The sequence below is a fragment of the Nilaparvata lugens genome, chromosome 2 (genome assembly GCF_014356525.2).
Source record: "Nilaparvata lugens isolate BPH chromosome 2, ASM1435652v1, whole genome shotgun sequence".
In the NCBI taxonomy this organism is placed as follows: Eukaryota; Metazoa; Arthropoda; class Insecta; order Hemiptera; family Delphacidae; genus Nilaparvata; species Nilaparvata lugens.
In genome coordinates, this window is record NC_052505.1 from 75667750 (window position 1) to 75695609 (window position 27860).

Sequence of the window (27860 nt, forward strand, 5' to 3'; positions counted from 1 at the left end):
GAATTTTTACGTTCACTCCTGCTGAAATATAAATACCATAGTGTTCTTACCAGCTCTTCAAAGAGCTTATAAGAACTTCTGCTCGCAATTGCTGCAATCTGCTGCCGTTTTGTCGGTCTGCAATTCTTACCGTTGCTCTGGATGAATCCGTAATTATAGATGCTGAAGTGATAGATAAATGTAAGGAATCTAAGTATTGTGCAAGACAATTTAGCATCGACACCAATCCAACCCGTTACCATCTGACAAAGGGGTCAGCAATGTGAGATAATACCGAGTGGGATCAAAGGCGACACTGTATCAGAATGCCCTATAATTTCTATTAATTTATATTGCTGCTTCAACTTGATACTATGACCCTGTGTTTCAAACAATTCAATTTCGATGATGATTCTGAACGATTTAGATAAATCTTGAGAACGTGATATTTCTGGAGATTTGATGATCAATGCTGTATATCGCTGATTTGTCATACACTAAAGCAATATGAGAATATATATATATATATATAGAAGAAAATATCACAGTGGTAGCTCACTTAAATTTTACAAGGCTTGCTCTTATCAAATAATAAATCTTGTATTTTATTAATAGAATACACTTTATACGTAGGCTCAATTTCTCGACTTGCTTCTTTCTTGTCAAACAAAATATATGATTCTAGATTAAATAATATCAAATATTAAATATTCATAAATCTCAGGGCTTGAGTTCGGCATACAGAGGAACTTAGATAAAATAAATTATCTTTGAAACTTAGAGCCTCCTTATAATTGCCTCCATGCAATAACAATCTTGAAAATGATTATATGAACCCATAGAATAATAATTTGAATGTCTATATATAATAGTTCTTTGGCTACTTGATTCTCATTCAAGTTCTCAGCAAGACCTCCCTTATTCGTAACTAAATGCGCAAGTAATTATCAATCAAGCTTGATTTTCGAATGTAACTTTCGACGAGCCAGTCCTATTATGCTCACAAATTCGAAGCAATGAGGGCCCTCTAGAAATTTACAACTCACGTGCGAAGATTTTCCCAAACTTAAAGATGTGGCATGGTTTCGGCCTCGTGTGTTCCATGCCTTATTAGTCCGGTGGGCTGATGTCGTCTTCTTCAATGGGGAAATAATTAATTTAGCAACTCTTGTCATATAGCGACTTCACTGAGTTATAATGATTTGATTAATAATAAAATTCAAATTTAAACTTTAGCATAAAACATTTCAACAAGTCTACAAGTTCAGTCTACTGCTCTTAAGTTTTGCTGGTGACTCTGGTGACCTCTAGCAAGCAAGTGAGAATTTCACCTTTCTTCTTTTCCCATGATACTTCCTTTTTCCAAATTTACATCTTTATATATATATATATATATATATATATATATATATATAAGTTTATATATAATTTACGTGTTACGTGTTATATATAGCATCACCAGCAAAAGAATAAACTTTGCCCGCTGGTGATCTAATTTAAATGTACGCTATGATTGGTGGATTTCACCAAATCCTTATAACGTAGTTTGGCTCTAGTAAATAGTTCGTAATATGAATACAGATTATTTTAAAATAAACAAATATTTTTCACATTCGAATCCGCTCACATGCAAATCATGATGTATTAATTTTTACAAATAACAACATATTTTTATAAATTTTAAAAATACCACGTTATGGCTTTTTGAATTATATACTTTTAGCGCCTATCAAATACTAAAATCTGATTGGTACATCGATATTTTCTTGTACAAATGCACTTCTGTATTAATATGCACATTAAACTATATCCTTCTTCCCCTTATTTTTATCATGATTCCTAAATTTTCTGTTCAATGGTACTTATACAATAATATTTTTGTGTTTTCTCAAACGATTTATGTCCCTTATTTGGCCTTATTCTGGTATCGTTGCCAATAATCACAGTATTTAGAGGCTTTATTATCTTACCTATATAAGTCAATTGATAGTACAGTTGATGATAAAGTTTCTGGTTTCTTTCAATGAGACCTAGCTAATTCTCTTTACAAATAAATTTGAAGGTGTATCAAAATGCACCGTTATAAATAATAATTTAAATGTTAAATTGGTGTCATTCCATTGAGAAATCATTTGAAGTATTGTTCGAACTATCAATTTCTAGCAGAACAACTAAATTAATTACTCGAATAAATCTATAAAACTAGCTGTAAGCAGCAGCTCTCGCCGCAGTATGTCAGTCAAGTCAGTATAATATAAGAGCATGCACTTCAAAGTATCAACATATTGAGAAAAGAATGTTCAACTAACAATCTATTTTGGAAGGTCAGGGTTCAGGCGTTACGTAGACTTGCGTCTGTCTAACCTAATAAATCTTGATCATTATTTGAGTAATCCAACAATCCCAATTTATTACTTGAGTGGGCCATTCACTATAGGGAATGTGGAGCTGAAACGTAGCATGTGCGCAGAGTAGGATGACATATTTTACAACTGCATGTAGAACACTTCTTGAGGAACTAGTCCAATCAGCTAGGACGTTCTGCTGGGAAAAACTCCGAACACGCCAATTTACTGTGTAATAATAACTCTGGATTATTGGTCATCCTAAATACAAAAGTTATCCTTCTAGCCCTGTAGCTTCTCACAGAGTGAGAAGCCGTGTCCGCCGTGACCACGGCGGCCGCGCCGCCGTGGATGCCGTGGAATTATTCCGCTGTCGGAACTTTTGGGAGAATATGGAGCGGAATTTTTTGTCTGTGGCTGCGCAGCGCGGCAAGGCGCGTCTCCAGTGTGAGATAGGAGAGTAATTTTTCCTCTGAGCGCCGCCACCTTTCGGGTGCCTCTTCGCTACCCTCAGAAGCTTTTGCTTTTGCTACCCTCGGTTATGTTATGTTCTTTCTAATAGAATCTATAAGGATTAAGTTATCAACATTTCAATATTAAATTTGGTGTAAACGCAGCTTAACGTGTGTGCCAAAACTTGAACCACATTACAAATATGGAAGTATGAAAATCTGAATTTACATGGTAATGGATTCTACTGTCGATTAGGCTCAGTTATGGATATTTTTTATTGCGTTAGTAAATTTGATTTTTTTTCAATTAACAATGAATGACCGCCGCAAAATTTTAATGGATTTGTCATCAGATTAACATTTTTGAAACAGATGAACATTATCGATTGCAACCAAAAAGTTAGCTCCTACTAAATTGAAAGTTAGTAAATTGAATAGCCGAACCAGCCTTAAACAAACGGCAAGTTTTTCTTCAGGTGAAACTAGTCTTCTCAAGTTTGTATCTTGCTTGATGATCAATGGTTTAAGCATATTTAGAAGTTTATGAAACTTCTCTGGCGTCATTATGAAATATTGAAAAAAATTTCTATTGTCCTCTAGTAAGTCTGGAAAGAGATGGTGGAAACCCCCGAAAGTGTCTATCTTTTTGTTAATTTGGTGAACTCACAGCAATTTTTATAAATTGAATTTAATAAATTTCTTTTTCTCCTCGTCCAATAAAATCAGAGAAAATGAAAAAAAATTCCTCATCTTCAGAGCTGCTCATGTTAACTACACAAATGGGTAGTGACACATGGCAGTGGTCGGCTGGAGAGTCACGTCCGGTAAACGGCGGTGCGGCGCAGCGCGTTCCCATTGTGCGTTGAGCAAAAACTGCGTCTCCAGTGTGCTGCGAGCTTAACAGTGCTTCTATAGCTGCTGATCATACCAACTTTTCTGTTTGCATATCTATATGTATATCATTTCGTTGTCTTTTTTAATACACTGTGGGTATGCTGTAGAACTATCGCGAAATTCTCAGCACATTAGCAGTCATTGTTCATTGGAGACATACTTCATGTAACTGATTAATGGTGTTTCAGCCATCCCGCCGACTCTCCTGACAACGTTTGTGGAGCAGACGATCCAGCCGGGTGTGTCTGTGTCACTGCGTTGCATCGCAGCTGGCCACCCCCCACCACGCCTCACCTGGTTGCTGGACGGAGGTCCCCTGCTGCCCCGGGGCCAGTACATGCTTGGCAGCTTCCTCGACGCCACCGGCGACCTCATCAGCCACCTCAACATCACGCATGCACGCGTGCAGCATGGTGGCATCTACACCTGCCAGGCCAAGAACAGTCTGGGAGCTGTACAGCACTCAGAGCCGCTAAATATCTATGGTCAGTGGAAACACTCTACAGAATAGATGAATAGTGATGATAGTTTACTGTAGTCAAGTTACGTGAAGATTAGACTTAGGTTTATTGAAAGCTTAGGTTTAGTCGAATGCTATACGGTTGAAGTTGTTTAGCCATGACGAAAAGATAATATATTATGATACATTTTTTATTCTTTTTGGTCGGTATGAAGATTGGATTTAGATTTGTTTAGGGCAAGGTTTAGTTGGAGGATTTACCATGCAGCCATGCGAGTGATAAAAATCACGTCCACATGATGGAGTACAGTTAGAGAGCAATGCAGTTAGACAATGAACAAAACAGAGACAGAGAAAGCTGGCTGATACAAATTCAACAAAGAAAATATATGACAAATCAATCCAGTATTAATAATCATAACAATCTATTATTCATCACGCAGGACGAAAGAAAAACAAAAATAAATCATTACAAAAATGATATCGAATAAAAATAAAAAAGACAGAATAAAATAAAGAAAACAAGACATTACCAGAGTTGGGAATATAACGGAGAAGAATAATGAGCAAGTGAATAGGAAACAATGAATTAAACTCGAACACTTTTCAATCATTGTTAAACAAACACTCAAACATTATTTGAACACTATTTTGAAGTATTTAGCCTAACAGAATTTAAATGAAAAATTAAAAAACATCAATCAGTTTTGGCAAAGTTGAAACAATAGACCATTCATCAGTCGAAATTAAATCGTAAAATTGTACATGGTTTCAAGATCCTCTCGGGTGCGGCTCAATAGCCATTTCTTGATAATTTCATATCATTTTGATATATTTAGGTAGTAATGTCTGTGTTTAGGACCCCCGACAGCGCGACCTCCCGTGAACGTGACGGCGGTGTCGGGTGGGGACGTGCACCTTCAGTGTCCGGTTGCAGGCTACCCAGTGGTGGCGACCACGTGGCAACAGGGTGGCCAGCCACTGCCCGTGCCCTCCAACTACCGGCAGCGGGTCTTCGCCAACGGCACTCTGCTCATCAGCCAGCTGAAGAACGACGCCGACCGCGGCGAGTACACTTGCACTGTGCGCAACCAGCAGGGACAATCCGCCAGCGGCAAGCTCTATCTCGACATTAAGAGTCAGTACTTATTTATCGATAATGGATAATTCCACCTATAATAAATTCTCTACATACCAATAATGAACCATTCCATCACAGCCATCTGCCTTCTAATGAATGTCATGCTCAAAGAGTTGACAACACTATCAACATTCTAAATAAGCTGTCAGATGGTGCACGTAATAACTCAGTCTGACAAGTTTAGTGAACCTACATCATGTGCGCGATGTCATGTTATTCCATTAATGACAAATATAGTGAAATTTGCTAACGAAGTATAAAATCATTCCTTTAGGCTCTAGAGAAAGTAATAATATATAGACTGATATAGATGAAAACATTAAATTTTGATATCATTCCAGAATAATAATATAACTGACAGAAATCTATATTGTGAAGAGAAATAGACTATATTATGTGAATACATTGTTGAATCCTCATAAGAATTTGGAATTTGGCATATATAGAATCTACTAGCCTATTATGGTGTTTCAACCTGGATTGATTCGTTTTTGAACCTTGATCGTTTGTTGAATCCAATGAGTGAAGGTTATGAATCAAGAATCGGATGTCATCATTTGGATTTGAGAAAATCAAGCTGATTTGACAGAAGTTCGAAATTAATCGACTCTCAAAAAAATGTGGTTGATACTGAAAATAGCTTCCTTCTTATCTATTATCATTCAAATAGAAATTCAGCACCATAGATTGGCGCAAATTTGGTAAGTTTGGCGCATCAATAATATTATACTCAAGTTCTAAACTGATTCAATTTTGCATTTATTCTCAACAAAATACAATATCCTTAGGCTAATATTTATCAGAATATTATCAATTTGTATACTGTTCATTTTGCAGGGCCGCCAAAGATCGCCCCATTCCATTTTCCCGCCAACTTGGAGGAAGGAGACCGAGCACAAATATCGTGCATGGTCATATCCGGCGATCTGCCCATCGAAATAATGTGGCAGAAGGACGGCAGAAGTCTCAGCCAAGATCCCGACATCCAAGAGCAAGCCAATCAGTTTGTCAATAATCTTCAATTCGTGAGATTGTCAGGACGTCATGCTGGTCACTACACTTGCATTGTCAAGAATTCAGCCGCCGAAGTCAATCACACAGCAGAGCTCGTAATAAAAGGTGAATATGTGTGTATCTTTATTATCAGGGTAATTGATATGACAGTATACTCCAGACAATTCACTTTTATTAATGTTTGGAGAGTTTGTTTTGTTTCTAAAGCTTTCCAGAGACTCTTATCAATGTATAGCAGTTGTCAAAAACGAATATCAAGTCCCTGTAATCAAATTTCAAGTTCCTCTCTATCTCTAGAAATAGCAGATACCTTTGAAAACCTAAGATTTTTTGTCAGAAAAGACTCGGTCAAATATTTCCTGATTGGTAGATACGATTCTAATATTTTGTACTTTTTTTCAGTTCCACCCAGCTGGGTGATAGAGCCTGAAGACATTGCAGTGCTGGTTCATCATCCGGTTTTCTTTCACTGTAAAGCTACAGGATTTCCTCAGCCTAGAGTTTCATGGATGAAGAGCACAGGTAATTTCCATACATTGCAAACTCTATATTATTCCTGAAATTATAATGTATCAGATCCATTTTTGAAGTGGGTGAATATTACTTGAAAATAGGAATAATCATTATTCTGAATGTCCATTACTGTATAATATACATATTATGTATTAATCTGGAACACAAACTCAAAGTATCTGTTAAATTTCATCTTCGATGGAAATTTTGAGTTAATTACTTAGTCTATCAAGATTGGATACTTTCATTTTATGGATAAGTTTTCAGTTTCCATAGTCTACACATTGAAAACTAGAAGCATCTAATCAAAACGACATAAGCAAGTTTTCATATTTATTAATGAACTGTAGCCTATAATTTTATGTGAAAGTAAGAACAAAAAGAAGATTATTTTATTCACATGAGAGACTATCAAGAAACAAAACTTCTCAAAAGAGACATGAACATGACATATTATTGCAATGCATCAATATTTTTTTAACAAATGAAATTGACTACAGAAAATAATTGACCGAGCGAAGTGAGGTCTAAGATTCAAGTCGACGGTTTGGCATTTCTCTTAATGTTCAAATGTTTATATGTTGCGCATTTACGGCGAAACGCGGTGAAAGATTTTCATGAAATTTGACAGGTATTTTCCTTTTTTAATTTCGCGTCGACGTATAAATAGAAGGTTTTTGGAAATTTTGCATTTCAAGGATAATATAAAAGGATAAAGGAGCCTCCTCCATACGCCAATATTAGAGTAAAAATCAGACTACAGAATCAGGACCTCCTAAATACCGGACCTGAGCATACAAACAAGATGGCCGCCATGTTTGGTGGACTAACATACTGCCATCAGCTAGGTTCCAGCTCTCTCTAATAACTTATTACTGTTCAAAATCATTTTTCATAAGTTAAATAAGGTTTAGTTTAATTAATTTAATTGAGGTTTATTAAAGAAGTAATTATTTGATAGGGTAACTGGACTTTATTTATTCTCATTCACATAGCATTCAAGTGCAATTCACATGCATATAGCTTATAATATTATCGTTATTTTATTCTAGCCTAAGAATTCAATGTTCTCAATTTTCGCGACTTTGCTTGCTGGGGCAACTGATTATTATTCTTCATGATGCAGTAATTGTTCAGAAATATATTGCCCAATACCTTTACACACGATTTAATTGTAGGGAAGGCACCATCGCATAGTTTTACTCTTTTCTTGGAATAGTCACATAAGAACCATCTTCACACAAAAACTTGTACTTTTTAATAATGTCTGTTGCTCTAAAATGATTGATAGCCGAATTGTTGGTGACTTTACAATCTTTCTACACCTTGTCCATTTTTCCTCAGCTCTTTATCGTTGTGAAACGTAAATATTGTCACTAAGGGGGTTTTTCTATAATATAGTTCGATTTACACACAGGGACACAACAATTTCTAGGCATGTTCAATTAAAACTGTTCATAGGCCTACTCATTGTAGCATGTTGTTATAAAGCTAAATGTTGAGTTACGGATAATAAACAAAAATTAATCTAGGCTACGGTTGAATATTATAAAATTATTGTTGATTAAAACACTTTGAACACTCAACACTCACTATACATTTTGAATTCTTAAAACTTTACTATTCACAATTTGAATTTATTTAACACTTACTAAACACTTTGAATATTGAAAAAATCTAATTTGAATCTCTATTGCATATTAAATAATTATAAAATGATGATTGATCAATTATAAAACTCGTAAATATTATGAAGCCCGTGACATTTGTAAACAAACTTCACTTGACAACATATCAGTGTCAGCTGAGTTGAGACCCCACCAAAATTTGGGGTATTAATATATTTAATATCGGCACCGTTTTACGAAAATTTTCACACAGGCGCAGGTCCGGTATTTAGGAGGTCCTGATAGAATTATTTATCATAAATCATCTGACAAGTGATTACACAGATGTGTGGAGAAGCCAGTCTATTGCTGTATTTCCATAAGGTCTATAGTTTCAATCAGGTACTTGTAAATGAGAATACTGCGTGAGGTCTACTGTTCACAGAACTACTAGTTTAAATATCTATCAATTCTATTGGGCGGTGTGAATAAAAACGAGTACGACGAGTATTTACTTACAAGTAAAGTGTAACGAGTAGGCCTATTCAAATTCCAAGTAAACCGATGTGAATAAAGCGTCGAGTTTACTTGTGACCATGTACTCGTCGCCAACCCGAGGGTTTGCTAGCAAGTATTTACTCGCGAGACAACTGAATTCACAAGAAAGGCAAGTAAATACTTGTAGCGCCACACAGACTACTACGCATCATTTCCTGTTGTGACTTGTTCTGTTTTTGTCGCTAAACGCCGATTGCACGTGAGTGCACCAATGACAGTCGAAATGCGAAATTTTGAAGCCCAATCTGCCTTGGCCTGATCCATATCTTCAATAGTGCGTGGAAATTTAATCCAATCTTCAGACTTCAACACTATTTTATCCAATACACTTGAAAATGTTCTGCTGACGGTACTTCTTTCAACCCCCATGTCGTTGGCAACACCACTTTGGAATCCTGGATCACTAAGGTATCTCAGAAAAATTTCCATCTTTTTCCTTGCAGTTAATCCTCCACCACTTGCATCAGTGTTTCCATCAAGAAAGTGCGAAGTGAGAAAATCTACGTTTCCGCTCTCAAACCGTTATAGTCCCTTAGATAGATCGGGACTTATATCACGCCGGTCTCTATAACGTTTCATACCATGCAGGTTCGTAAATGCAGCCATCTCTCGTGTACAAGTACGACTGCAAGTCTGGGGTCGGGTTGACTTGCAAATAGACGAGTATTTACTTGCTACAGAAGTATTCACTTGCGTTTATTCACACCAAAATTGGCATTTTTCGGGGGTCTACTAGCCTCTCAAGTATTTACTCGCGAGTAAGAGTAAATACTTGTTTTATTTATTTTTTTTTTTTTGAAAATTTCTTAGTCTTTTTCATCGAACTTGTTTTATTCACTTCAATTTTGGCGTTTACTTGTCATTCAAGTATTTACTTGTCCTACTCGTTTTTATTCACACCGCCCATTGAAGGTAACAACTTCATCTAGAATTGAATTGTGAAGTAATTGGAGTAAACTATTTTTTCCAATCAAGGAGATGGAGGCAATGAGTACCTGCCATTGGAACTGACGTCTGGAGCTATTATCTATGGAAATGGAACAGTCTACATACCTTCACCCTCGGCTGCCCATGAAAGTGTCTACTCTTGCCAGGCCAGCAACGGTATAGGCCCAGTTTTGAAGAAAGACATCTTCCTCACAATAAATGGTAAATATTCACATTCAGATTGAGCTTGTTTAGGTGATCACAAAACTGTCAAAGTTTTAATATTCCACCTTATATTCGACAGTCCAGTAGCTAAGATAAGAGAAGCATTATTTGTTTGAATGATAGTGACAAGTTCACAATCATTTGTCATTCGAAACAATACATCCAAATAGATAATCATCCAATAACGTTCAACTATAAACTTCCAAAGCTCTTAAAGGAATTCACCTGTTGACTGGGGTTGGTTCTGAGCCAATAAGGTTATTGCTGGAATTGGATTTAATCTGCCTTATAATGAATACAAAAAAACGTTTTCATCTCTGGCAATGTGTCTGAGAATGAATTTCACTAGTTGTATCCTGATTTCTAGTTGACGCTGCAAATTGAATTTTCTTTTTAAACTCATCCTGAAATTATAGAAGAGCTGCTGCGATTAATTTTATTACAATAATTATAATTTGTGACCAATGCAGACCAAATAAAAATCAAACAATATAAGTTTGGATGAAAAAATGCAGCTATAAGAAACAATCACAGTCTACACGGTGCTCTTTTGAAATTTGAGTTTAGCTCGTGATTTCAAGGAAAGTCTTGTACAGGATTTAGTGAGGTGAATTACAATTCAGAATGTGATTGAGATTACTTATCAACTTATTTATCTATTGAGAGCCTTAATAGACTACTATTTTAGCCACCAACTGCTTTGTCTTGAAGACATCGACTCATAATCTTGCAACAAGCCTTAGAGGTGAAATAGAACCAGGTCGTAGTTCAATCACTAGGAAATTTATAATACTATTAAAGTACTGGAAAAAATTATTGTACCATTGATAAACAAAAATGACATTTCAATTACTATAACAAAAAAACAAAAACCATTTTTCAATCACTATAAATACTGAAATAATATTGAAATACCTGAAAAATGCATAATTCCAGAGGAGAGGAATAAACAATAATTGAATTTGAATATAATTATTTATAACAATTTTTGTCATGGAAGTAGAATGGACTACTGATCTGTTGCTCCCGCACATCTTTGTATAGAAAAATAAATATATTACAATCTATTGAAGTACTTCATGGAGATAATGAGAATAATTAGTTTAACAATTTTTTGAAAGTATAAAGTTAAACAAAGTAATGAGTTTGGTATTGATGGCAGTTCCAGCGCACTTCACATCGCGCTCGCTGAACCAGAGCATAATGATCGGAGACGAGGTGTCTGTGGCCTGCGAGGCAGAGGGCGACCAGCCCTTGCGGGTGACGTGGGGCCCTGGCCCAGTGGGGGGCGGAATACTGCCGCCCCCGCAGACCCGTCACACCAGCACCGGTCTCACTTCCGAGATACGCATCCACGCTTTCTCCCGCAAGTACGCCGGCGCCTACCACTGCACCGCACGCAACGACTTCGGACATGACACCATGCTCATCTATCTATCGGTTAAAGGTTAGTCACTATATAGCCAGTTACACACACATCGATTTTCGAACGTACGATTTTTTGCCGTCCTTATAAATTCTATTAGATTAAACAGATTATGTTTGTCAAGTTACATTCAATCTAGTAGGATACATAAGGATGTCAAAAATCGTAGGTCCAAGAATCGATGTGTGTGTAATACTAGCCTTATACTTCCTCATCACTCAGTCATATCATGAAGAAAAGATAGCATAAGAAGATATTTCATGGTATAGTTCGTTTATGCTCTAAATTTCAAGACGATTTTTTGTTAACTCAAGCCGATTACTGTCGACTACTGCCTATTATTACTGTTTTGGCCGCGTGAGAGTGTAAGAACAGCACAGTATGACAGACTACCAGCGTCACTTAGTTTCACTATAAATAACTACTAGGACTATCAGCTTGAGTTGAATTGAAATTGGAAACATAAGCGCCCTTAACCATGGGATATCTTCTCATGCTATCTTTTCTCTATGGTCATATATGTGGTCATCTGTGGCTATTGTGTATTCACTTTCCGTGACGAATAAAGTGAAGTAAACACGTATGGCTTTTGTTGGGGAGTTTCTTGCGGGAAGGTCCCACCTCGCCTGAATCATTTGAACTGTCAATCGGTCTAACGACTGTCATACTACAGCCGGGACCGACAATATAACTATATTGCCCATCCGATGACAGCTTGACAGCGATAAGTAGCCTGACTATAGTCTGTGCAAACCTTAGTTTTATGGCTTTATGGTCAATGTTATTTCATAGAACGATAGGAGCACAGGGATGCCGTTTTTTATACTGATTCTATCGAAAAAGGCTACGCTTTATTTACGTAAAATTTATACGTAATAAACACTATAGTCAGGCTACTTATCGCTGTCAAGCTGTCATCGGATGGGCAAGATAGTTATATTGTCGGTCCCGGCTGTAGTATGACAGTCGTTAGACCGATTGACAGTTCAAATGATTCAGGCGAGGTGGGACCTTCCCGCAAGAAACTCCCCAACAAAAGCCATACGTGTTTACTCAACTTTATTCGTCACGGAAAGTGAATACACAATAGCCACAGATGACCACATATATGACCATAGAGAAAAGATAGCATGAGAAGAATGGTTAAGGGCGCTTATGTTTCCAATTTCAATTCAACTCAAGCTGATAGTCCTGATATTGTCGGTCCCGGCTGTAGTATGACAGTCGTTGGACCGATTGAAGCGTAGCCTTCTACGATAGAATCAGTAAAAAACGGCATCCGTGTGCTCTTATCGTAAGTTACACTCTTTCTCTCACACAATTATTTTACAGGCTACGCTTTCTTTTTTGCTCTTTCTTCAACACACAATTATTCTACAGGCTCTCTGGATCCTATGAAATCTGGCTGCGCCGTACTCCATAAGACTAATGCTTCAATGTAAAGTCTGCAGAGACTATAGATAAGAAACGATTGGTGATAAGTGGATTTGAAGCCGGTATCTCCAGGCGGCAACGCAAGCTCTTTATCCGAAATATCACCACGGATCACCCCGTGCTTTATAATTCTAGTTTAGTCAAGTCTAGTTCAGTTTATTCTTCGTCACACTCTATTCTATTGACTGGGGAATTGTCAAATGTTATGACAAATGAATTGAATTGCAGAGCCGCCGCTGGCACCGCGCAGCGTTGAGGTGGTGGAGGTGGGAAGCCGGTGGCTGAGCGTGCGATGGGCGGCCGCATCGTCCCCCGTCACCCACTTCCTCGTGCAATTCCAGGAGGAGACGTCTCCCGCCTGGAACAATGTGACGGTCAGTGGTAGCACCCATTCGGCGCACCTCAGTGCCCTCGCACCCTCCACCGCATACGCCATTCGAGTGGTCGCCATCAACGACGTCGGCGCCGGTCCCCCCAGCGCTGCCATCGACGCTGTTACTCTACAGGAAGGTAGGCTACTCTCACTACAGTCTCATAATATTATCGAGAAGATCTTAAAGACATAGAGCCCGTTCTATGTACATAGAATGTGGTAAATTGTCCGATTCACAATTCACCAGGTAAAAAGTTCCGCGTCCCATGGGAAGAATTTTGACAGATTCTGTACCAGAAACCAGTTCCAGTTCCAAGCTCCTGCCCCACAGTCGAAGCGTGGTAAATTGTTCCAACTATTCAAGCTCTCATTGGTCGATTGAATCTTGTAGTCTGCTTGCTTCTGTGCGGCTGCGCATGCGCTGATAGCTTGTTTATCATAGCATAGCCATAGAATACATAACCAACAAAATTATGTTTGATAACCATTCGTTGAATGAATTTTTCTCTATAGAAAATTTGAGAATAATGGAATGAAAGAAATGCACACTTTTCTAGACGGTAATTTTGTAAAACAGCCTTTCTTCATTCACGCAGCTAGCGAACGACGCATTTTGGTGTAAATCAACTTTTTACTTAAGTGCGCGCCAAAAGCTTGAACCAACAATTTTGAAATGGTGTTCCATGGGAACATTTTGCACTAGTCGTGATGGAGCAATTTACGATTGGAACTGGAACAATTTACTGTACACAGAACGTACACATTGTTATGTGGTAGCCAGAGTGTCAAAAGTAGCCCTAAAGAAAAAAGGCACACCAAAAAATGTATGGATACTACTAGGAGGGCTTATATCACCGCACTCCAGGAAAAGCTATTATCATTATTGGTCTAATAAAATTTTATTACTAAAAAATAATAGGCTATGTCAGAGTTTTTTTTATAGCCCAATTTTAATATTAATCACGTTGTCTGATGAGAAAATGCTTATGAGTTTCATGAAACTAATTGTAAGTTCGTATCTTCAGTGGTTAGCAGCATTTTTGACGGTGCTTCATAGTCTTATAGGCGTCCCTAATTCGATGATTAATACACAATTAACAATATTTGCTTGTAACGTTCGTTGTAGAAAAGTCACTCTTACAATCATTAATTTTATTTCAGCGCCAAGTGAACCACCAGAAGATGTTACGGCAGAGTCACCCGCCCCCAGAACACTAGTTATCAAATGGAAGGTCAGTGAACCCATTAACCCATCTCTAGCAGGGAATACAAATCATTCTCCATCATTTCATACCAAGTAATTCCATATATGATCTCAATAAGGGCCAAGTCACATAAATTAGGCGTTTTTGAACTGGCGGCGGACAGGTCGGCAGGCCAGGAAACTCTCCGATTGGCTGATTATCAGCTGATTACTGAACACCAACCCAATCAGCTGATAATGAGCCAATTGGATAGCTTGGCACGCTCCTTGTGGCTTGGCCCTTATTGCCTTGTTGTGAAGTACTACATTTACCCTATCTGTTCCAAAAGAAATCTCTCCACTAATTTACAAGAGTTAATATTTATTAAAATGTAAAATCCGGCAAACACTGAATTTGTTTAATCTCTACAAAGAAATACTTGCATTTAATTGGGCTGTTTCATGCTATAATGAAATTAAATTAATTGATTTATGAATTTTCACTGACTGCACTGGCGCAGTTGGCAGATAAGGCGTGCTAACAACTCAACTCTTCATGGAAAACTTCATAATCTCTTCGTAAACACCAAACTCGCGAGTTTGAATATCGTTGAGCTCTTGGATTCTGGATAGCTCTATAATCTTCATATTGTCACCCACGCACTAATGATCAGCTATGTGGGCATCATAATAAATTAATTACGCTATAATTATATTGTGTAAGGTACCCTGCTTTCTGTGAATGCACATGCACATGCTATCCAGCACAATATGAGAGTAACTATAAGATATCAATTTAGTATAAAAGTCAATTCACGTTTATGTCACAAAACAAGTATTGTAGACGTCGTTGCACCCAGGCATTGATGTTCGGAATAATAATTATTATGGCCTCCTAAGGCTTATCAGACATATATTTTCTATGTTACAGAAACGTGCTTCAGTGAGGCATCCTCTGTTGAAGATGAAATGAACTGCTCGTGCAAAGTGCAACTCCAATAATTGGTACAGATGATACACTTCAGAAAGATCTAGACTTTATGTTTGGATTTTATCAAGAAAATTGACTCTTGATCGTTATTCTTCAATGTAACAGTGGAGTTTTCATCAGAGTTAAATTAGATTTGCACTTAGATACTTTGATGATTTTAAACCATAAAGTTATGAATAGTATCAGTAATTAAACCATACAGTTACCGTATAACTGCACTAAAATTATAATCATACCTTAATTTATTCTTTCAAAGCCAGTGCAGAATTAATTTATTCGAACTTTCAGTAGAAAATCGAGAACAATTGATTCGATTTAAAAATAGGCGTTTTTCAAAGCACATCAATTCATATGAATGTATGTGGTTCAACGTTCATTGAACTCTCCTCAACTTTGATACGGTATTCATTGAAATTAGCATGGATCATTATTGAAAACTTCATAGAATATATACAAGTGATACTACTCAATGAGCTATTTAATAAAAATCTAGATAGATAGAATCAAAATTCTCTCGGGAGGTAAAGAGAAACTTGAATTTTATAAGTAGTGTATGTTGTAGTGGTGTTCAGGCACTACCTCCGTAAACAAAGCCATAGTGTATTCGTGTGACGTCAGCACAGGTAGGGCTCCTACACCAATAAAAATTCGTTGATTTCAGCTGATCTATATCAGCTAGTGTTTTTATTGGTGTAGGAGCCCTACCTGTGCAGACGTCACACGAATGCACTATGGCTTTGTTTACGGAGGTAGTGGTTCATAATCGTGAGGGATTCTACAAATTGATAATGTTGAAACTATGTATATCACATTCTGACTGTATTGTTAGTAATATTAATATATGACACTTGGTTGTAATATTAATACGTATATCATGTAAGGCTATTTTCTATATTGTTGGAATAAAATATCAACCAATATCATAATTCAAATACATCTTATAGAAATTAAATTTTCATTTTTATTGATCATTAGACATCATCACTTTGACTTTCATTAGATTTACTTCCATCATCATTCTCTTGAAATCCTAAAATGACCAATCTCTTCTTTTATCAAGATGGAATGTTGGTAGTCAGATTTTTATACGAGAGGTATAACCATAGAGAAAGGATGAGCGATAACGTAAGTACCAGAGGATAAGCGACTACTTGTTTGTCTCTGGTATAACCATTAAAATTGTTTGTCTCGTAACAAATATTCTTTGATTAAAATAACACGCGAATCCACTTTAAGTGCTTTTACACATCAAACAGAGCTATCTATTATTCAATAAATCATAATCATGAATGAATTATTTTCTTGTATTATCCTACAGGCACCATCCAGAGGTAAGCTGAGAAGCAGCATTGTGGGCTACAAGATAAGCTACCGGGAGATAGCGGCGGGAACGCCGAACGTGCGAACGGTGCGGGGTCAGCAGAGGACTGAGATGACGCTGACCGGACTACATCAGTACTCGCGCTACGAGATCACGGTCACCGCCTTTAACCAGGTGGGGCCTGGGCCTCCCAGCACGCCCTTCATCGCCACAACTGTCGAGGGTGGTAGGTAAATGGTAACCCATTGCATTCACTTTGTTGGTAGACGGGTGTGAGAGTAGATTGGGTTGTGATGCTTTTTTATTTCGTATAATTGTATTCACTATGTAGGTAGTCAGGTGGGAGACTAGTAGACTGGGTTCTGATACTCTTTTATTTCGTATCATTGCATTCACTATGTCAGGTATTCAGGTGTCAGAGTAGTAGAAAGGGTTGTGTTTTAATTTGGAATCATTGCATTCACTATGTCACATAGTCAGGTGTCAGAGTAGTAGATTGAGTTGTAACACTTGGAGATTGGCTGTATTAGTTGTAACTCTTCTATTTTCTAACGCATCATAAGTACAGGAATATTCTTGATCATTCATTTTCAACTTCACATTTTATCTGCCCTACCTGGTTCATTCTACTGACTTGGGAGCAGATTCAACAGTCATCATACATAGGTTTTCATGCACCATCAATTATTTAATCTCCATACCTTCATACAAGAAACCGCTATCCTGTTTTCAAAAAATAAAGATAAATTTACAATAGTGATGAATGCATTCATAATCATTTCCGATGAATGATTGGTTTCCGTATCTCTATACAAGAAACTGCTATCCTGTTTGCAAAAAATAAAGATAAATCTACAACAGTAATGCATTCATAATCATTCCATATGAATGATTGGTTTCAGTATCTCAGACATTTCCTTTCAAATTTTAAATAAACTGGGTATATAATTATATTGTTATATTTGTTCAATATCATTGCCTCTGTTCATGTGAATTTCTCGTACATTTTTGAACAACTACATGATTCAATTGAAACCCTCCCTGTGGAATGGATTCTCCTTGCTGGGCAGTACGTTGATTAGTACGTTCTCAATGCAATGTTGAATAAAAATACAATAATATTCAAAGTGGATATGAAGTAGATTATTCCTGCTATATATTTATATGGAAGCTTGAGAATGATTATGATGTATCAAAAAAATCAAAGGTGATAGCTTGTCTTTCCATTAGACAGTCGTGATGAATAACTTACATCAATATCACTGTTACTTGGTGGAAAGTTGTTTTCATTTTCAATAATTTCTTACTGAACGAGTCTAATCCCAATCATTTTTAATAATATTGGAATCGAATGGATGATAGATTCATGACTGAAGAACTTTTAATGAATTATTTAACAAGGCGAGGAGTATCAATAAAATCAATAAATTTCCAAAGATAAGATGAGCTTGTGAGGAGATTGTTAAATTCAGGACTTTGAATGTGTAATAAAAACACCCATATTTATTTGAATAGTGTGAAAATCTTTTTTTTATTATTACTCTTAGCAATCAATTTCTATCGATTCCAGTGTGAAAAACCGGAAATTATTAAAGGAGCCGCTTCCCTTGTTGAGTTGGGTTTGCCGCTGTGCGGCGGGTTGCCTAACTTCAGCCGTCGTGAAGAGATCAAATCAATATTTTTATTGCCCAGAATGTTACATAAAAAGTGCGAGTTACATTTACAAGACTTATAATGAACTGTATAACTTATTATAATCTTACTTAATTATTATTAAAACGTATAATAAACTGTATTTTTTAGTAAATTGTAAATTGATTGTATAAGAGACGAAATAACTTACAATTTAGTCAAGGAACAATATGAAGAAATACTGCCATTTTGTTTAGTTCCAGAAGAGCCTCCAAAAGATGTGAGATGCACAATGTTGTCATCGCAGGCTCTACGTGTTCGCTGGGAGCCTCCGACTAATGATTATCAGAATGGAATCATTCAAGGCTACAAAGTGCTCTTCAAACGTGTTTCAACCAAAGGTATAGCGTGATTATTCAAATTCTAATAATAGATACCATATGAGGGAAATATTTTTTCCAAAGAAATTATTTATTCCCCAAATTAAACCTAGAAAAGCCTCAATATATAAAAATATACTTTATAATCAATATACTGAGAGAATATCGGTTTCTGTCTGATACCTTAAATACTATCTGAATAAAATCAGTCTTAGTCGAGCAGCGGTGACGAGCGGACGTGTTTGTGGTGACAAGGAGTGAATTGTACTATTGTTTGCAGCTTATCTATTATTGAGTGTACTGACTTGTTTATCGTGACCGTCTACTCATCAAACTCGTATTCTATTTAGCTCGCATATTATAGATACGTTTGAAATATGAATAACTGCAACGTTTGCCTCGGCAATTTCAGTGATGAAGACTCAATAATTTGTGCTTCGTGTAAACAAAAATGTCATTACATCTGCCACTATTCAACCGAAAAGAACTTCAAATAACTTTCAAAGGATAATCGGAATAAATGGAAGTGCAGTGCTTGTAAACAGGTGTCTGTGTCACCAGGACAAGAAGAGAGTGAAATGGAAAGTGATGTTTTAATGCGAAAAATTACTGTTTTCTTTGAACAGTTTTCAAAATCGTTGAAAAAAGATATTGATCAACAATTAAGGGAACTAACTCACTCAGTAAAATTTGTTTCGGATAGTTTTGATAGTTTCAAATCGGTATCGGAGAATCAAAAAGCTAATGAACAATTAATCACTGAAAACCAAAAATTGAAAGAAGAAGTAAAATTTCTTTCTAAGAGAAATGAAATATTAGAAGAATATACCAGGGGAAAATTTATTATTAACCGTATACCTGCAACAAAGAACGAAAACATGGACGAAATCCTACAAGGCGTAGCCAGTGCTCTCCAAGTGTCTGATTTTCCATCAAACGAAATCAGCGTCGCTCACAGACTGCCATCCATGAACCGAGAGACTACACCGATGATTGTCGTCAGGTTCGTGAGAAGGAGTATGAGGGACAAATGGATGACGGCTTTCCAAACCATAAGCAGAGAAGATAGGAGCAGCCCCGGAATCGACGTGAAAAAAATCAACAGAAACCTGCCGAACGGACACTTCAGGCTAATGAATCAGCTGACTGCCAAGAGTGCTAAAGAACTGAAAGCCGCTCGTGAGTTAGCTAGGGAAAATGATTGGAAATTCGTCTGGTTTCGTGGTTCACAAATGTGCGCTAAGAAGTCGGAGGGCTCACCTGTATTCAAAGTCAAGGGACTGGACCATCTGAAAAAGTTATCAACGGAGAGGAATAAAGTGTTGCTACAGGTTTGATTAAACATTTATTATGAATGATCTCACGCAATTTTAGATAGTATTAACAGTGTTAGGGAATGTGACAGTACCGATGAATACTTGAACTATATCCAGCCCCTTAATTATGAATTGAATATTTTTAGTTTAAATATAAGAAGTTTGAAAAGAAATTTTGATCAAATTCTCATTATTTTGAACAGCATGAGACCAAAATTTGAGGTTCTAATTTTTACTGAAACCTGGACTTCTGAAGAAGAAAAATCACTGTTAAACATTAATGGCTATAATTTATATATAAAAAGTAACTCCTTGAATCGTTCAGATGGAATTGTCATGTATGTAGCTAATAGTATTTCATCGAAAAAAATTGATAGTCCAAACGAATATCCTTTCTTAGCTGTTGAGCTGCAAACTAAAAATAATAAATATTTAGTAACATCCGTTTATAGATCTCCTAGTACAAGTATACCTTTATTTATAGAACAACTTGATAATTATATGAATGGTTCATGCTTTAATTTTGATTATTCATTAGTGATAGGTGATGTAATATTGATTTGTTATGTAACTCTAAAAAACGCATGATTATTTGTCTATTATGAGTTCGCATGGGTTTGAGTCCTTTGTCAATAGAAAAACTCGTCCTGCTTCAAATACTTGTTTAGACCATATTTTTTCTAAATCCAAACATAATGACTCATTAAAAACTGCTGTATTAGAAATGTCATTACTGATCATCATGCGACTGCTCTTCACGCATCAATTAAAAAAGATGTTTGTTCTCGATCTAGTAAGCCATGTAAGTTTATTGAAGTGAGGAATGTTAATAAAGAAAAGTTGTTAGAGGAGAGTGCTTTAATGAATTGGGAGATTGACGCGAATAGAAGTATTGAAACATTAGTAAATGAATTTGTAAATAATGTAAAAACGTGCATCAGTAGAGCAACAGTTATTAAAAGGTTAATTTAACTAAAAACATTTGAAACCTGGATGTCCAATGGAATTCTAAAGTCCATAACTATAAGAGATAGATTATATAAAAGATTGAAAAATGAACCATTTAATGTAGAGCTGAGAAGGAAATTCCTGTCTTACAGAAATAGAATAGTAGATCTAATTAGAAAAGCAAAAGATTTTTATTATCAATCAGAAATAAATAAAGCTCAAGGTGACCCTAAGAAGATATGGTCTGTGATGAATCAAGCAATTATTGGGGTAAATAAATTCACAATTACATGTAAATCAAGATCTTAATGCTTTGAATGACTATTTTGTGAATGTAGGTATAAATCAAGCGCAGGAAATTGATATACATGGACAGAATGAAGATCATATTTGGAACAACAATAGATATTGAAAATGAATTTAATTTCAATTTTGTTACTGAAACAGAAATCAAGGAAGTAATCAAAAGTTTGAATGATAATAAGGCACCTGGATGGGAAACATATCCAACAGCGTGCTAAAACTATTAACTGACACAATCTCTAAACCTCTTTCAGAAATGTTCAATTGTTGTTTTTCATCTGGATACTTTCCTTGCATTTCAAGCATGCAAAAGTTATTCCTTTACACAAGGGGGGGAGTAAGAAATACCTCAAAATTATAGACCAATTAGCTTGCTTAGTTCTATTTCTAAAATTTTCGAAAAATTGGTAAAGAAAAGATTAGTTGAATATCTAATGTTAATAAAATCCTTGATAAGAGGCAGTTGGTTTCCAACAGGGTAGAAGCACAGAGGATGCATTGAGTCCTTAACTGAGACAATATACAATGGTTTCAAAACAAATAAAAAACCTTGGTAATGTTTCTGGACCTGCCAAGGCTTTTGACACAGTACCACATGATAAAATGATCCAGAAACTATCTAATATTGGTATTCAAGGAATAGAGTTAGATTTCTTCGAAAGTTATCTAAGGGGTAGAAGCCAAATCGTTAGCTGTGGTGGTAGTAATAGTGAGATTAGAGATGTGACATGGGGTCTACCTCAAGGGACTGTATTGGTACCAGTTTTATTTTTGATCTATGTAATAACCTGCCTAGTGTACTGGACTCATTTGGGTCTAAGACAATTTGTTTTGCTGATGACACAGCACTTATCTTCCAAGAAGGTTCCTGGGAAGATGTTATCAAGCAAACAAAAGTGGGTTACTATAAGGTTTCTCAGTGGCTAAAATGTAATTATTTGAGACTAAATCTTGGTAAAACAAATGTTTGACCTTCAGTCCAACAACAGAGGATCTAGATATGAACAGGCTTTGTTTGAATAATGCTTGTAACAGGTATCCATGTGATTCTTGCAATGAGGTTATTGAGAGTGTAACAATTACAAGTATCTTGGTATTTTTGTTGATAAGCATCTACGCTGGTCACCTCAGATTAGCTACCTTTGTAAAAATTAAGGGTGGTCAATTTGAAAATGTACATGCTTAGAAGTATTTTGAGTCTAAAATTACTAAAATCTGTTTATTTTGCTCTATTCCAATCCTGTTCAGTATGGTAATTCTATATGGGGAGGACTTTTGATTCAACTTTAAAACCTCTATTTGTTTTACAAAGTTAGTTATCAAAACAATAATGAGGTATCCGAGAGATTTCCCAAGTGTCACATTGTTTCAAAATTCCAATCTGTTCACTATAAGACAATTATTGTTCATTCTAAAGACTATTAAGAAACATGTGCTCAAATTAAAAAATATTCAAAATTTTCAAAGAGTAACTGGACAAGTCGCTCAAAACTTAATCACAATTGAAAGAGTTGATAGCACCCTATCCCGTAGAAGTATTTCATATTTGAGAAATAAACTCTATAATAAAGTTCCAAGAGGATTGTCTCCTTGCAGCTGACTCCACCGTCTATGCCACGCCCCCATTCCACAGATGTCGTCGAACATTGTGAGGAAACCACGATGCACTATGTCGATTGTCATTTCACAGTTCATCTTCAGATGAATGGTACCTTCAAGAACACTCGTGTACGGCACCTAAACGAAATAAATGTTTTATTAAGATTCAATAAATTCAACCCAATTTTTTGTCCAGTACTCATTGAATTATCGTTTCTGAGCTACAATATGAATTCGTCACAATTTTTTGTTCAGTACTCATTGAAATATTTCTGAGCTACAATATGAATTCGTCACAAATTTTTGTTCAAAAAAAAACAAAAAACCACCTATAACGAACCCTACTAGGGAGACTAGGAAAGAAAGGAAAATATCTTCACTCCTCAGGGCCCTTGAGGAGACTTAAAAAAAGGAGTAGGAGGCCCGGAAAGGAGAGGATGGGACGAGAAATAAATGACTATACAAGTAATATAGAATAAAAACAAGAAACAAAGCACCTTGGGAACCTTTCCCATACATAAAACGAGAAACAAAAAAACTAACCACTAAAACTTATTGAAGTTCCCTTCAATAAGGCCTAATCTTCATCAATAGGGAGGAGACATACCCTATTGACAGACTGGTGAGACTTCCTTTTGCAGTCTGTACCTCCACCACTCTCACAATTCCATCCTGTTCAAGGAATATCTTCGTTGTTCGACCAAGTCTCCAGTGAAGAGGGAGTAGGTTACTTTCCTTTAAGAGAGCCATACGTCCAATGTTAACATTACTATGTTTTCTGTACCATTTTGTTCGGGTTTGCAAACTAGATATATACTCCAATTGCCAACGTTTCCAGAATGAGGATACAATTCTTTTGAGTAAACTCCATCGATTTCTCAATTTCACCGATTGAATTGATTCCTCTGAGTCTTTACTCTGTGTTGCTAGTGTCATTTTTCTTGCTTCCAATTCAATCTGTATGGAATTTCATCATCATTACCGTGGTTTGGTGTGGCCAGCACTCCAGTGGTTTGTCTAACCAATCAGACCCATTCCACCACAGAGAATTACCAATTAATTCATTGGGAAATAGTCCTCGACTAGCACAATCAGCTGGATTACATTCGGTTGACACATATCTGAATTGCTCTGTTGACAGATGTTCCTGTACTTGACTTACACGATTTGCCACAAACCTAGCCCAACGATGAGGTGAAGACTGAATCCAACTCACTGCCACAGTTGAATAAGTCCAAGCTGCAATATAATCTATGTTTATAATTTTTGAAAGCACTTTTTGAACTTCAATACACTGATGCGTAGTACAAATGGCAAGAAATGGCGATGATGATACACCATACGACATAGTTGTTAGAGTATACTCTTTCATTTCTTCTCCCTTTTCGGATTTTGTCCATTTTATTTCAACATTATCCTGTCTATCATCATCTAACTCTTCCAAATTTCGTTTCTCCCTTTCAAAAACATCTTCTCCAATTTTCTTTTTCAGTATGGGTCTTCCCATTGGTTTGATTTCATGTGGACCATGAATCACTTTTAACTCTTTCCCTAAATTACCGTTGATCGGTAAATAACTGTTGAAGGCTATACCTTGTTTACCTGGAACTTCTTCTAAATTATCTCCCAATTCTTCTTCTCGAATCATGGTAACATTTTCTCCGACATTAGTTTTAACTTCAAGATATCCCGATATCTCCCTCGTATTTGTTTCCTTGGATGGTAATTCTACAATGTATCTACCAGTATTCAAACGACAAACAGTTGATTTGTATATCTCCTCACAAGCCATTTCACTTTCCAATAATTTTTTTGTCCTAGGTGGCTCTTCTACGACCCAAAATCGCTTCACCAACTCTTCTGAATTAGCATTGGAATACATGCACAGATTATTTGAGATAGTAGAACTCTCCTCTGATAACTTACCCATCAGGCAGTAGCCCCATACTGTTTCTAGGGCAGATGGTGTACCCGCTGGACCAATCACCTTTCTTCCAGTCAGAATGAAGGGGAAGTATTCAGCACCCAATAAAATATCAACCTCCTCTGAGAGGAAAAAATCAGAATCTGCTAGCTCCAGTCCTTCAATATGTGCCCAGTACGCATTTTTTATCTGATTTGTAGCTGCAATTTTGTTGACTCCCGACACGGTAATTTTTAATGAAGGGGAGTTCGGTATTTCAAATTCACAGTTAGTAATTTCATCTGTCACTTCCAGTTTAGTATCAGATAATCCATAGATTGGCAAACTATGTGTTTTCTGTACCACTAAACCCAGTTTTTCAGCATCGCCTTGTAATGAATGACTCGGTGCTTGCACTATCTAATAATACTTTGACCTTATGATAATTGCCTTGATTACCTCGAACTCCCAATTTAACAGTTGGTAACAATACTAAGGAACTATTTACGTTCGAAAATACTTTCTTCGCTGAGTCAGTAACAAATGTCTGATGGCTTTGATCAGCGACGTCGTGCACGTCTACCCTGCTCATTTGTTTAAAACAAATGTTAATGAAGGGGAGTTCGGTATTTCAAATTCACAGTTAGTAATTTCATCTGTCACTTCCAGTTTAGTATCAGATAATCCATAGATTGGCAAACTATGTGTTTTCTGTACCACTAAACCCAGTTTTTTCATGCATCGCCTTGTAATGAATGACTCGGTGCTTGCACTATCTAATAATACTTTGACCTTATGATAATTGCCTTGATTACCTCGAACTCCCAATTTAACAGTTGGTAACAATACTAAGGAACTATTTACGTTCGAAAATACTTTCTTCGCTGAGTCAGTAACAAATGTCTGATGGCTTTGATCAGCGACGTCGTGCACGTCTACCCTGCTCATTTGTTTATTACCGGCCAATGTGTTGGTGTTTTCAACAGGCGGCTGTCTCGGCTCTAAATGGAGGAGCGAATGATGACGCGAAATACAGTGACTGCACGGCTTCCTTCTTCTACAATCTCTAATAAAGTGCCCTGCCAATAAACAGCCGATACATAGTGTTTCCATTCTTTTACACGTTTTAATCTATCAGATGGTTTGAGATTCAAGAACACTTCACAATTTTCCAGTTCATGAGAATATTACATTCAATACATTTCAGCTCGCCCGATTTCGATTTAACAATCATAGCTGAAGCCTTGTAATTTCCCATAGTTGGTTTCGATTTCCCAAACTGCTTACGGAGGAGGCTTCTGACGATGTAGATGATCCCAATAAATCAGTGGATTTAGTAGCCTCTAAAATAACAGTTTCATCATTCAAAATATTTGGAAGTTTTTCAAATCGGATACTGTTCCATTTCTTAGCAGTCTCTGCCACTTCTCTCTCAATTCTTCAGTCAGTTTTTTACGTAAGACAAATAAAACGGAATCGACCAGTCATTAACTGCATGACCAATTGGTTTTAGTGCTGCAATATACTCAGCTAAATGAGTGATGAATTTTCGTAGCGAGTCTGGTTGCTTATTAACTGCTGGCATATCAAAAATTGCTTGCAAGTATGCGTCAGTCAAATTGTAAGAGTCATTGTAGCGATTCAATAATAATTTCCATGCCTCAGCATAATGATCACTTGTCAATGGGACAACAGAAATGACTGACAGTGCATCGCCTCTCAGTACAGACCGAAGATACATATGTTTTTGTATGTCAGCAATTGACCATTATTATGAACCGTGGCTTCGAATAAATCTTTAAATTGACTCCAAATTTTCAAATCGCCGTCAAAAGTCATTAAAGGAAGCTTAGGTAGGGCAACTGGCGAGATATTTCCAGTTGTAGGTGAAGAAGCTACATTGGAAGAACTAATATTCAAATTTGTTTGAGTGGATGGTAAGCTTTCGAGAATAGCCTTGACATTGAAAAAAGTGTCATCAAATTGGCTCATCAAATTTTCAAGGTCACTTGTTTCCAATCGAGGGTTTTGTTTGTTATAGTAGCTCTGCATCTTATCTATTATGTCATTGAACTCCACCTGGTGGTGATCGATATGCTCACCCATAACTTTCAATAAATTCTTCATTTTTTTATTTTTCGGATCTTTTTCGACAGCTTCGGCAATTTCATTAATCCGTTTTATTTTACGAATTAATGCATCTCTTTGAAATGTCAAATCTTCGATAACACCCATAGTGAGGCGAAAACAGTGAGCGCTCGTCGAGAGAGTGAGACAAAGAACCAAACAAGAATAAGAGGGAAAACACGAGAGCAGGCGACACAATGGAACGAACAATGGCTGGCTTATCTAATCATACAAGCCAAGCCAGCATTTCAACTATGCTCGGTAGAAATGATCGGTTACAAGGCTAATAATACCGTATCGATACTCATTGGAACAAACAATATCTGCTATTAATAACGAAGTAACGACAATAATCAATGCAAAGTGTAACTGCAAGTATCCTTTGAAAAAAGTAACAGTTCCAGTTACTGTTACAGCTAGACGACGTATAAGTCTTTCTCTACTTATCGACACGAACTTGCCAGTCCAGCGTTGTGGCGCCAATGCAACAATCTTATGCAATAATACTACGACACAGTTATTTACGAAACTATTACTTGTTCTACTCAATTTCCAACTTAAATTGAGCCCAAATTTCTTAAGAATACCACAATTAAAGCGTATATTCATCTATGACGACAAAAACAAGCCATATACACAGAACAAACCAAGAATAAAATAGGCATAAAAAACGACAAACCTATTAGACGATATTTCAAACTTATGTCCTATTCAAATTCGATGAACAAAATCAATCCCAGACGGTTGGACTGTAGATCCATAGGTCGCTGGTTCAAATCCGGCCCGGAGGACCAATGTTTAATCGACAG

At 36.6% G+C, this 27860-nt stretch overlaps 1 protein-coding gene across 1 annotated transcript in view; it reads left to right on the forward strand.

The window, feature by feature from the left end:
* Nucleotides 1-27860, forward strand: part of LOC111056679 (Down syndrome cell adhesion molecule-like protein Dscam2) — a 262768-nt gene that overhangs the window by 172473 nt on the left and 62435 nt on the right. The window contains exons 9-18 of the mRNA XM_039421737.1: nucleotides 3859-4155; nucleotides 4990-5268; nucleotides 6109-6390; nucleotides 6688-6807; nucleotides 9939-10112; nucleotides 11278-11562; nucleotides 13204-13485; nucleotides 14510-14580; nucleotides 16841-17069; nucleotides 18733-18876. Coding sequence (XP_039277671.1) covers nucleotides 3859-4155; nucleotides 4990-5268; nucleotides 6109-6390; nucleotides 6688-6807; nucleotides 9939-10112; nucleotides 11278-11562; nucleotides 13204-13485; nucleotides 14510-14580; nucleotides 16841-17069; nucleotides 18733-18876 — 2163 coding nt within the window. The remainder of the gene's footprint in view (nucleotides 1-3858; nucleotides 4156-4989; nucleotides 5269-6108; nucleotides 6391-6687; nucleotides 6808-9938; nucleotides 10113-11277; nucleotides 11563-13203; nucleotides 13486-14509; nucleotides 14581-16840; nucleotides 17070-18732; nucleotides 18877-27860) is intronic.